Below are 11,415 nucleotides of genomic sequence, written 5' to 3'. Positions count from 1 at the left end.
TCACCTTTTACAAAACAATAATCGATTCTAATGGAACATGAACTCGGTGCTTGGATTTGATTTGTCAAGTGGTGTCCGTTACCACAATCTTTCCCCTTCAGTACCCCCTCTCCATCACGTATCGCCTCAAGAGCATGAATGTCATTCACTTTTCAAATGGAATACTAATCACTCTACATTTTCATTCATTTTTCCATTCATCCATTATTCTTACAGTTAAAATATACAGATATCATGCATGATGAGTGAGAGAGGAAAATATATGTAATTCAATATATTGTGTATCTGTGTAGTTACGGTACAGAATGATATTTGAAGAAATATGTAGGAGAAATTTTAAATTATGTAGGATGATCAGAGATACTTAGATTAAGAGATACTTAATAAATCTATCCTGCTGGAATGATTGAATGAGAATGAATTTCTTCATTGCAATTATTTGAGCGTATAAAAATCATGCAGATTTGAGGTTTGGTTATGAAGTCAGCTATCCAGTGATTCCGTAGAATTCTACACTGATTTATTATTCCACTTGTGTTATTTTGTGCACTCTTTTTTCGAATGTGGAGAAAGATTGAGAACTATGTATAATTTAATTATCATCTAGAGAGTGTAAAAGATAGAACCTTTCTTCATACGGTATTTTAATTAAGCAGTTCAAAAAAAAAAAAACGATTTTTATATATTATAAATCATTAAAATTCATTTCTAATAAATGAAATAGTTCAATTTATTCGGCAATAGAAATTTTCATTTCTCATAATATTTAAATCTATCGGTTTATCAAGTAGCTTACTGTACTTTCATGGATTAGTAATATGTTATACAGTATTGAGCTTGTTTCACGGTTACATTTCGTTTCTCTCATTAAAAATAATACTCATGTTCAATCAAAGGTACCCTATGAGCATAAACATTTCAAGTGCTTTGATGTCCTGAAAAAAGTTTTCCAACCTTGGACATAAATACAACAGCTAGGTACTTTTTTGAAATTTTATATATCTAGTGCGTGAGAGTCTTTTTTCCTGAGATTTGTTTGAGACAATAATTGACTGATAAGTGCCGCAGACTCGCAGATCTAAAGGGTAGAATTCATATCTAGCTAAGATTTACTAGAATTAAAAAATGTGGTAGAAATCATACATTCATGGGTTGAGTATCAGTGGTATGAGCAAAGTACGTTTTATATATCGTGGAATTGATCCCATTTCAATTTATCTCAATTCCATCCCCAACTGAACTGGATAGTGATCCACATTTTCCAATTGAAACTTGAACCGTTTGTATCACTCTGATCAGACTATCCTATCCCTATTGCATTATTTTTTTATACTGAGCGTTTCTAGACAGATGAGAAGGGTTGAGTAATTTGCTATCATTCGTTATGGACGATAAGAGGCGTTTTTGTGTGAGGACCTTTGAGCTTGGTCTGCTGTCTTGAATGAGCCAGCATCAATCAGTCGCAATCAGTCAGTCGTGCGCCGTGCTCGTCTCAGCTGCGTTCTCATTGGTGTCGAGTGAGTGCTTAGTGTGTGAGTGTGTGTGATGCCCGCAATGCCGGCCTGCACAGAAGAATCAGTCGGGCCGCTGTGGTCCTCACAGAACGGCTGCATTCACAGGCCCAAAAGTGTGTCCCCGCCATCACCTGCTTCATCCGTCACCTCAGGACCCGTTTCACCGCCGTTCCGGCTCGATCGCTCCCTCTCTCTAGGCTCCATAGGCCGGCCCTCCTCTCCAGAAGAGAGACCAGAACCTCAACTCGGACTTCTTGCACGCCTTATCGGCTGGTACCCTTCATTCATACTCCACTTCACCAGAAACCTAATCGCTACAGTGATCTACCTTGCATGGAGTCAGTTCTTCCTCATTGGACCAACACTCTGGTTGACCACATGTCTGTGGATGATCACCAAATGCCTTAGTATCCCACTCGCTATAATCAAATGGGTTCTCACAGTCCTACATACTCCTGCTTCGGAAAGATCACGCAAGAAACGCACAGTTATGATCAGCTGTGGCAGTACTGTGCAGGCGCTTCACTTGGCAAGGAACTTCTACAGCGCTGGATTTCGAGTTGTCGTCTTCGAGTTGGAAGGTCTGTTTGGATTGGCTCGCTTTTCAATGGCTGTCAACAAATTCTACACCGTTCCTCGACCAATGGGCGATCGATCTGAAGCTTACATAAGCGCAGTTGTTTCAATCGCTGAGAAAGAGAAAGTATCTTACTACGTTCCCGTCAGCATAACTTCAACTGCATACTTCGATGCGCAAGTTAAACCTCGCTTAGAACTAATGGGGTGTACTGTATTTTGTCCTGGTTTGAAAGAGGTCTGTGTCTTAGATGATGTTTATGAGTTGATGAGGAGATGTCAGTCAGAAGGTATGGCTACGCCAATGCATTACCCGATATTTTCCAAGGAGGATATAGCAAGGTTGTATGAGAAGGGAACATTAAAAGCAGGTGTGCATATGATGGTTAATGTTGGTACGTTGGGCTGCCGCGATCGTGTTAAGCTGGAGGTGCCGAATGATCGTAGGAAGTTTCGACTGACACACAGTGTCAACCATCAACGGCCATGGATAATAGTGAGAGATTATCCGGGGGATCATTATGTTACATGTACTACTGTGAAGGAGTCGCAGGTGGTTGCAAACGTGACGTGTCGAGTTGAGCCACATGGGGGGCTGACACCGGTCGACAGGAACGAGATTGATATCTGGCTGCAGCAGTTTTTCAACAAGCTGCGATTCTTGCGTCCGGTCACTGGCCACCTGGGCTTTCGTTTTGCCGAGTCGACAATCAGCGGCAGCATCGTGCCACTCGGCTGTCGCGTCGGCGTGTCGCTGCCCTACATCTGTCACACGAGCGACCACACGCGCATACTGTGCAAGCCGTGTCGCCACTTCAACAGCCACAACGTGCAGAGGCCACTCGTCAACGAGTCGGGTCGCTACTGGATGCACGAGGTTGTCATCAACACACTGAAGAGTCCCGGACCCGAGTCGATAGGTCGACTGTTCGGCACGCTGCTCGACAAGCGCGAGGTGCTCTTCGTCTACTGGGACCCTCTGCCCTATTGCGCCTACTATCACCTGCAGCTGCCGCTCAGCAACGTCATGAGGTTCCTGCGCGGAAGGAGAGTCGAGCATAATAAGATGAACCACGCCAGGTTCAACAGGGCGTTCTCTATACCCGTGTATTCGCTACCTCAACACTAAGTCAGTTAAATGAAATGTGGAATGTGTCGTTACTGATTCATTATTTTCTCGAGACACTTGAATAGACTGAATTTCATTTTATATTTACCTTGAAATGTAATGTTAAAAAGGTGCGATATATAGTATGAATGTGAGTGGCTGTATTTATAATCTGATGGACAGTGTGTGAAAGGACATTTTGACTTGTATGTTTTAATACAAATCATTGTATGAACCAGAGAGAATGAACTACAGGTATACTATTCTATTTTTCCACTTATCAATATTTCAAGAGTTACTAGAATATTCAATAATTAGATTTAAATGATCGTTCTACTGGTGATATATAACAACTCAATTAACTATCATGAATTCTATTGAATATTTCCCATTGACAGATAACTCATTTCCAAATGTCATTCTAATGCCAAAAATTCATAAATATCAAAATAAACCTAAAGAGTTCACGTTCTTTGCTGTTTCATAAATCAAAACTGGATAAAGCTTTATCTCAAAACGCCCTCATTTATTTTGTACAGATCACTTACTTCAACCTATTGGCCCTTGTTCAAAAGCCAACATTCAAAATGAAATCAGTTAGTAACCTCAAACTGTTGCTATTTCAGTAATAAATTGAATCATATTATATTATCATTTATCAATAATTTATATTAAAAGCTCGTTCGGTCATATATGACGTGATGTATAGTTGAGATATTGCAATTAGAAAAGGAAGAAAAATCTTGACTTGATATTGTTCTCACCAATAACTTACTGTAGCCTATCCTCTTCTATTTCAACTATTGATTTCATAAATATTTCTTCAATTAAATACTTAATAAATTGAAAAATATTAATAATCACAAAATTAAAAATATCAACAGGCTTCAACAACTGCATAATATAAATAGACAGTCATGAAATAAACATGTCAATTGCAAAACTGCATAATTTCGCTTTGTGAATCTTATTAAAATCGCTAGAAGTCAAGTGATGACAAAATTAATATAAAAATAAAAAGAATGATTTTTTGTTTTGGTGACGTGTCGAAGTTGGACGTTTTCAACTCTATTCACGTGATCGATACATGGTGAATATTCAATAGATTGTTTGTTAGTTTATTAAGCTGTTGTGTAACTTCAAATAATCAACTATCAAGGGAAAAATTCTTACATTGTAATTGACCAAATTAAACTTTGATAATAAGCCAAATCACTGAAATTTTATAGATTACGTTGTTTTACTACTTGTGACTTTTCAAACTTGATTTAGGAAAATATTCTATGATGAAAGATAAAATCAAAATAAGCTTTACAGTAGTAGGACTTCATCGGGTGTTTATTCTGAACTCAATTTTTTGCAAATCCCCAGTTGTAATAGAATAATTAACTTCAGTTACAGATAAATATATTATCCATGTTACAGATACTATATTATGTATGTTATTAATTGAAAACTCTTGCAAAATATATCGTTATATTGAAGTTATGTCTAAGATATAAGTTTTAAATATGAGAAATACCTAATATACTATTCAAATTTTAAATTTAAAGAATAAAAACGGGGCTCCCAGTACCTATTGGGATTTGATGGTTTATTTCTGTTTCCATGTTGATAATTTTGAAACACATTAGCTGGTAAATTATTGATTGAGATGCACGGCTTCGGTGTGTTTAAAACGGCAAACCCCTATTTTTCATTGCTATAATGATCATGTTATGATGTAGTGTACCTACCTGACTATTGCCAGCCTGTTGATTACAGGCCGAATTACAGGAATTTTTCAAGTTTCACAAATTTATGACTACTGATAAAAACTTCCTATCCTTACCTCACCATCTAGAAATAGAATAAGCGTTCTTAAATGTTTCATATACTATCTTTTTTCTTAGGTTTGGTGAGAAATGCGATAAGTGGATGTATTTTCATACATTATCAAACATGTACAAATTGATTTAACTCTTACAATGCTCGGAAGAGTTTTTTCAAATATTTGTGGTGAACGTGACTTTTGCTATCGATTTGAACTCTGAAAACAATATTGAACAATAAAGGCTGATAATGTTATCAATATTATGTGAATAATGTATAGCTCATGATAATCTTTTTCTTATTTTTAGCAGTAAATTATTTAGAATAATTAAGTTTCAGATAACACAATAGGTTAAGTTTATCAAGAAAAGTATATTGTTACCAATAAGAATACTATTAAAGTCTATTTCATCTTTATTTGTTGTTGATCATCTTCAAAAGGTATTCCACTTCTGAATATAATCTACTCTCGCAGCTTCCAAACATACGGTGGCTAGAGAGTTTTAGAAATGTAGGAGTAGACCTTCTAAATGTGAATTCATAGAATTTTCGAACATGTACTTTTTATTCATCAGTTTTCCTAATAGCAGCTATATTAGGCTCAACTCACACATACACGGCTCAGGTCGCGAAGAGACTCGAATCTAGTCGAGAGCATGTGTTTTCAAATGGTGACGTCGCGGAGACTAGAATCGACTGGTCTGAGTGTCTGGAAACACATGCTCTCGACTAGAGTCGAGTCTCTTCTCAACCTGAGTCGCGTGAGTGTGAGTTGAGCCTTATTCATAATTTTCTTATTAATATTTCTCCAAGTACAATAAATGGGAAGAAACAATGGATACAAGTATTCTGGCCAGAAAATTCTTTCCTGGAAGGAGTGAGAAGGGAATGAAACAAATCAGAACAGCTGTCTGTATAAGCGTAAAATGAGCAGCATTATTCTTTGAATTCTTCATGGAGCTACATGTATCATAAAGCTAACAGTATATATTTTATTTTGAACTGTGCAAACAGCTCTTGTAGATGTGAAGCTTTTCCCAACAACAAGCTTTTTCATGAAGACAATGTAACGCATCAAAAAAACATACTTGGTACGGAATCTTTGATTATATACGCCAGAAAGTGATAATCATCTAACCAAAAGGTCATACAGAGTGCGGCAGCGAAACTTCCTTATTTTAAAAGTGAATAAAACTTTTTGTATGGATGAGAATGTTTGTATTTACTTTTTGTAATGTAGACACATATATTATAAAGTTTTGTTTCAATTAGTTTTGAATATCAAATCAGGTAGGTGACGTCCCCTATTCTCCTTACACTGAGTAAACCGATTTCTGGCGTTTGTCATAACTCCTGCCAGCATTGCAGACGTTATGTTAGCAATTTATCCCCTGATATTAGTCCTCGAATCTTGTAGGATCCTTGGTCGATTCACATAAGAGAGAGATTACTAGAGACCCCAAACAAAACATCACAAGGGCTCAAATCGGGATATTGGGCTGGCTACTTCAAATTGTTTCTAATTGAGATGAGGGGTCCTGGAAAGTATTTCCTCAATTGAAGTCACTTTCAGAAAGTTCCTGCACAATTGCTATGGATAGAATTCGTCTCACAGAACGATCGGGAAGTCCAAGAACAGACGCATGTCTGCACGCAGGACGCTTTGGTGATCGAAACATTGAAAATCTCAATGTTATCAGGTGACCTAATGGGCCGAGGGACTTCAGTTCTTCGACTTGTCACACTTGCAGTTTTTCTGAACGTGGTAACCCACGTAACAATCGATTTCCGGTCCGGGACAGTAGCCAAAGGGGCTAAATTAAAGCGATTTCGAAATGCTCTCTGGGTTGTGATCACAGAACATCCCCTCGAAAAATAAGTCTCAACGGCAAATGCACACTTCTCATTGTTCCAATGCATGATGGCGACTGAACATGTCGGGGAGAAAACTTTATGGTTTGACCTCCCTAACGAGATCAAATTTGCTCTACTACGACATCAACTGACTAAATGGCATTCACTTTAAAAAATGAAGTTTCGCTGCCACACCTGGTATGAAGTCTTCGGGAAGTTGGGATGTAAATCAATAAAGATCTAAATCCAGCATTCCTTTATGGATTTAATCTTGTTCTCAAGAATCCTTCTTGCTTCGCTACTTTTTCCAGGAATTTAAATTTTAAAATAAGTTGTGCTATTTTCTCATACAACATTACCTTTCCGAATGATTTTAATAAATGAGAAGTAATATTTGATGTACTTTCATTTATTCTCATTGGTAAGAGACCCTCCAAATAAATAAGTATAAAGCGGATTATAGATGAGGATGTAGAGTTAAGTCAGTAAAGTTACTGACGACCAGTGATTTTTTTCACGTCACTTTTCATAAATTTTCATTCGCCGAATAAAACATCTGTCTGTGTATAGGAATTGCTTGATGGAGAGTTATGTAATGAAAGGCACTGGCTGCCAGTTACTCTAGTCTCTGCGAACATTCGCCTTCTATAAGCCTCATTATAGTCATTCTTATGTAATGGTTTCTTTTTTTCAAGATGAGCATTCTCATTGATACATCTAGTTCCACATGTAATTATCTCATATCTAATGAGTTTCCATTTTGTATTATGGATCAGGAGAGATTGTTTAAGCTGTTCATGGCAAAATCGTTTACTAGCGTTTTTCTCGAACAACTGCCAATGCCGAATGCTCATCAATAAAAAGGGGAAGCAGTGAGGATTGTGACGATGGTTTAGAGTTGGTCTGAAAATGGTGTAATAGATTCGCTGCTTCTGCATTTAGCCTGTGCCGCCGCTCGGAATAGGGAGGGCTCCCCTCCAACCATCCCTGCTGTGCGTGTAGGCTATGCGTGGAGCAGCCAGGAGTCACCTGGTAGCTGGTACAGTACCATCCACGCACTTTCAACCTTCTCACTACATTCTCTCACTTTCTCTTCTTCCTCTCCCCTCTTTCCCTGTTCTCAGCCCCCAAAAACATCTCCACTCTTCACACTCGATTCCAAATTTGACTTCGAATCTGCCTACCAAGCTCTTGTTATCGAATTTCCTCTACATTCTTATTTTCCCGCTTATACGATTACTCTTTGAAATGCTATCAAATGTTAAACGATTGCAGACTGTTTTATATTTTTGGTTTAAGGATGCACTGAATAAGAAATTGTATTTGTATTATTCTTATTAAATGAAAATAAATTGAATTGAATTATTATCATAGTCTTTAACACATCATGCACATCTTTTACAATCGTTTACAGTCTTTCACATCATAGTCATGTAAAAATTTATTGTGACAAAGGGAAATTTGAATAATGTTTTGAATCATCTGAAACACCATTCTATCAAAAATGTGGATGAACTCATTCTATACTGGTAGTTGTTATTTGAAGACAAACATTTCCAGCATCTTGATACTGGAAATTTGATTCCTATTATATAAAATTTAGTAATATTACATTTTTCGACCTGTCGTTATACAATTCCTGTATTTTCCACACAGGTCTTGAAGTAGTTGAGTTTAAACGGAGTTTCCTTCAACATAGGTGGACAGCTTATTTGTTTGCGGGAGCCAGATACGGTACTCAATGTTGCAAGCCTTCGTGAGCCTTTCGGCGGCTGCTCAATTATACTTGTCGAGCTATATTATCGCTTTGCTAATTGGTACGGTAAAATATTTGCAATAATAGTTACGGATTTACGATTACTCAATGGGTTGAATACATTTGATTTTCATTAAATAAATATAGTTCAGGTTATCAGCAACGTTATCTGCTGTTGTTTGAGCAGAACTTATATGATGATACCTTAGCTCATTTCGAAGGCTTAATATGTGGTAATTTCAACTAGTCCGTGATTGGTGCCTGAAATAATGTTTTCCTCATCAGAAAATGTTCCTTTCTCAGAGAAGTTTTAAGTGACTAATTTTGATGAGAGTAGAACTACTCTGGAAATTTAGAGTTGAAAAAAATTGTAGATTACAGGTGCATGTAATATTATAATTCCATATCACTGTCTGTACTACTACTAACAACCCATCTCTGTGCTTTTGACGAAATTTCTAAATTACTTTTCTTTAGAGAGATGTTTACACATTTTAAATGTTACACAACCTCACATGGGTTACATTAGGTTACAATTTTACATAGGTTACAATTTTACATTTCGGCACAGCTCTGTCAATTCCATTTCTCAACCGATGGAAGTTGTGAATTGTGGTCATCACGTTTTATATTGATGCAAGACTATGAAGCAGGGTATTGCACTAGTTACATTAACATATCGCCATCATAAACTACAGCTAGACAGGTGAAGCAAATTTTATTTTAATGAATCAAGAACAATTTGAAGAGGAACGTTCGGAGAAATAAAAATATTATGAGAGAAAATTAATATTTTATGTTTCTGCTTATAATATTTGGTGTTGATTACACTATACCGGGCTACATCAACCAGATAACAATTTTTACAGTCACTGGTTTCTGAATTCTTATCGAACCAGAAATAAGTCTTTGAAACCAATAATCGATAAACTGGAAATTGATGCTATGTATTTTCATCAAGAATTTTCGAATTCTATCACATTATGCAGTAAATAGGTGACATGGAGAAATTCATGCTGACAATATTTGTGAAAAAAAATGTTCAAAATTCACTTATATCATTGATCATTACACAAAAAAAACAATTGAATAGATCACAATAAAACAACATCCTTCAGTTCGGAAGTCAGACTACTACGACTTGTGAGAAAGAGAGGGAGAAGGAAATGTGTTTTTAAGAGTATATTGGAACTGCATTAATTTGAAGATACAATTCCTACTTTATCTAAGTTCATTTATTCATTCAGTATCTCCTATTTATACACTGGCAACCTTGCCAATACAAGTGAACCTGACAATCAGAATTATTATCAGAGCGCATTCCATAGTTTGTAATAATTCCAATCGTTTGACTTCTGTTTTGGTAGAATAGTTGAATCAATAACAGCCAAGTACCATTCAATCATTTCGAAAAGCTGGTTAATTTTGCTCAGATGACCTGAAAAAATGTGGTCATATTTCTGGTACCAAAAGTTCAATTTTATAACAGAATAATATGTGACAGAATCATATTACTGCTAATTGTTGAACAATCAATTAATTTTATACTGATGCCAGTTGTAATTTGATCATTTTTACTTTCCTTGCCCTATTACCATAGGTAAGGATAGTATTGCTTTCCAAAAAAATTAATGTACCCCAATTTCTAAATTTCGATACGTTTCAAGGTCCCCTGAGTCCAAAAAAGTGGTTTTTGGGTATTGGTCTGTATGTATGTGTGTGTGTGTGTGTGTATGGGTGTATGTGCGTCTGTGTACACGATATCACATCTCCCAATCAACGGAATGACTTGAAATTTGGAACTTAAGGTCTTTACACTATAAGGATCCAACACGAACAATTTTCGATCAAATGCGATTCAAGATGGTGGCTAAAATGGCGAAAATGTTGTCAAAAACAGAGTTTTTCGCGATTTTCTCGAAAATGGCTCCAACGATTTTGATTAAATTCATACCTGAAATAGTCATTAATGAGCTCTATCAACTGCCACAAGTCTCATATCTGTAAAAATTTCAGGAGCTCCGCCCCATCTATGTAAAGTTTGATTTTAGATTCTTAATTATCAGGCTTCAGGCACAATTAAAACAAAAAAAATTGAGTGTAAAAGATTGAGCATGAAAATCTCTACAATTAATGTTCAGTAACATTTTCAAAATAAGCTCGAAATTCGAGAAAATGTGATTATCCAATCGCAAACTCTTGGCAACTGTTGATTCTATCAAATGATTCACTATGAAGAGATAGCAGACCTCGTATGTCTCCAGCGTTATTGTCCTGTCTCCAGCTGGCTAAGATCTTTGTTTATAAGTAGACTTGAGATGCGCGAGAACACTGGCGACAGGTGATCAATTTTCATAACGGCAAGCAAAGTTGTGTGAGTGCGCCACACCAGATTTTCATCATTGTAAGTTTCATTCTCCACTTGATTCTGAAAATCTACTCAATAAAGGTTTACTGATTAATTAAGGTTTATTTGTTTTACAAAACCTTCTTGTAATTCATTCAGTACATAATAATACGTTCAATGACGCTAATAGGAGATCTGAAGCTGAAGTTCCAAGTTAAGGAAGTTCAATTCTAAAAAATACAGAGAGGCTCTGCCCCAAAACAACGTTCCATCAATGATGAAGATAATATTTTAATAATTTCCTGATAGCGATATTGTATGACTGATTTATTATTAAGAATAGGATTCTACTAGTTCCTTCAACATTTATCTTGGATAGATGAGTGGGTAAATAGTAAGTCAACATTATTGTTTTGTCTTTGCAGTAAAACTTTCATGAACTTTTTCG

At 36.4% G+C, this 11,415-nt stretch overlaps 1 protein-coding gene across 1 annotated transcript; it reads left to right on the top strand.

Annotated features, from left to right (window-relative positions):
• Window positions 1-1,440: 1,440 nt before the first annotated feature.
• Window positions 1,441-5,427, top strand: LOC111048116. Its single transcript, XM_022333973.2, has one exon. It carries the CDS (start codon window positions 1,546-1,548, stop codon window positions 3,217-3,219), a length of 1,674 nt encoding a protein of 557 aa, XP_022189665.2. The 5' UTR covers window positions 1,441-1,545; the 3' UTR covers window positions 3,220-5,427.
• Window positions 5,428-11,415: the final 5,988 nt, after the last annotated feature.

Source organism: Nilaparvata lugens, chromosome 1, assembly GCF_014356525.2.
Source record: "Nilaparvata lugens isolate BPH chromosome 1, ASM1435652v1, whole genome shotgun sequence".
Taxonomy (NCBI): domain Eukaryota; kingdom Metazoa; phylum Arthropoda; class Insecta; order Hemiptera; family Delphacidae; genus Nilaparvata; species Nilaparvata lugens.
This window is presented reverse-complemented; position numbering and strand designations above follow the sequence as displayed.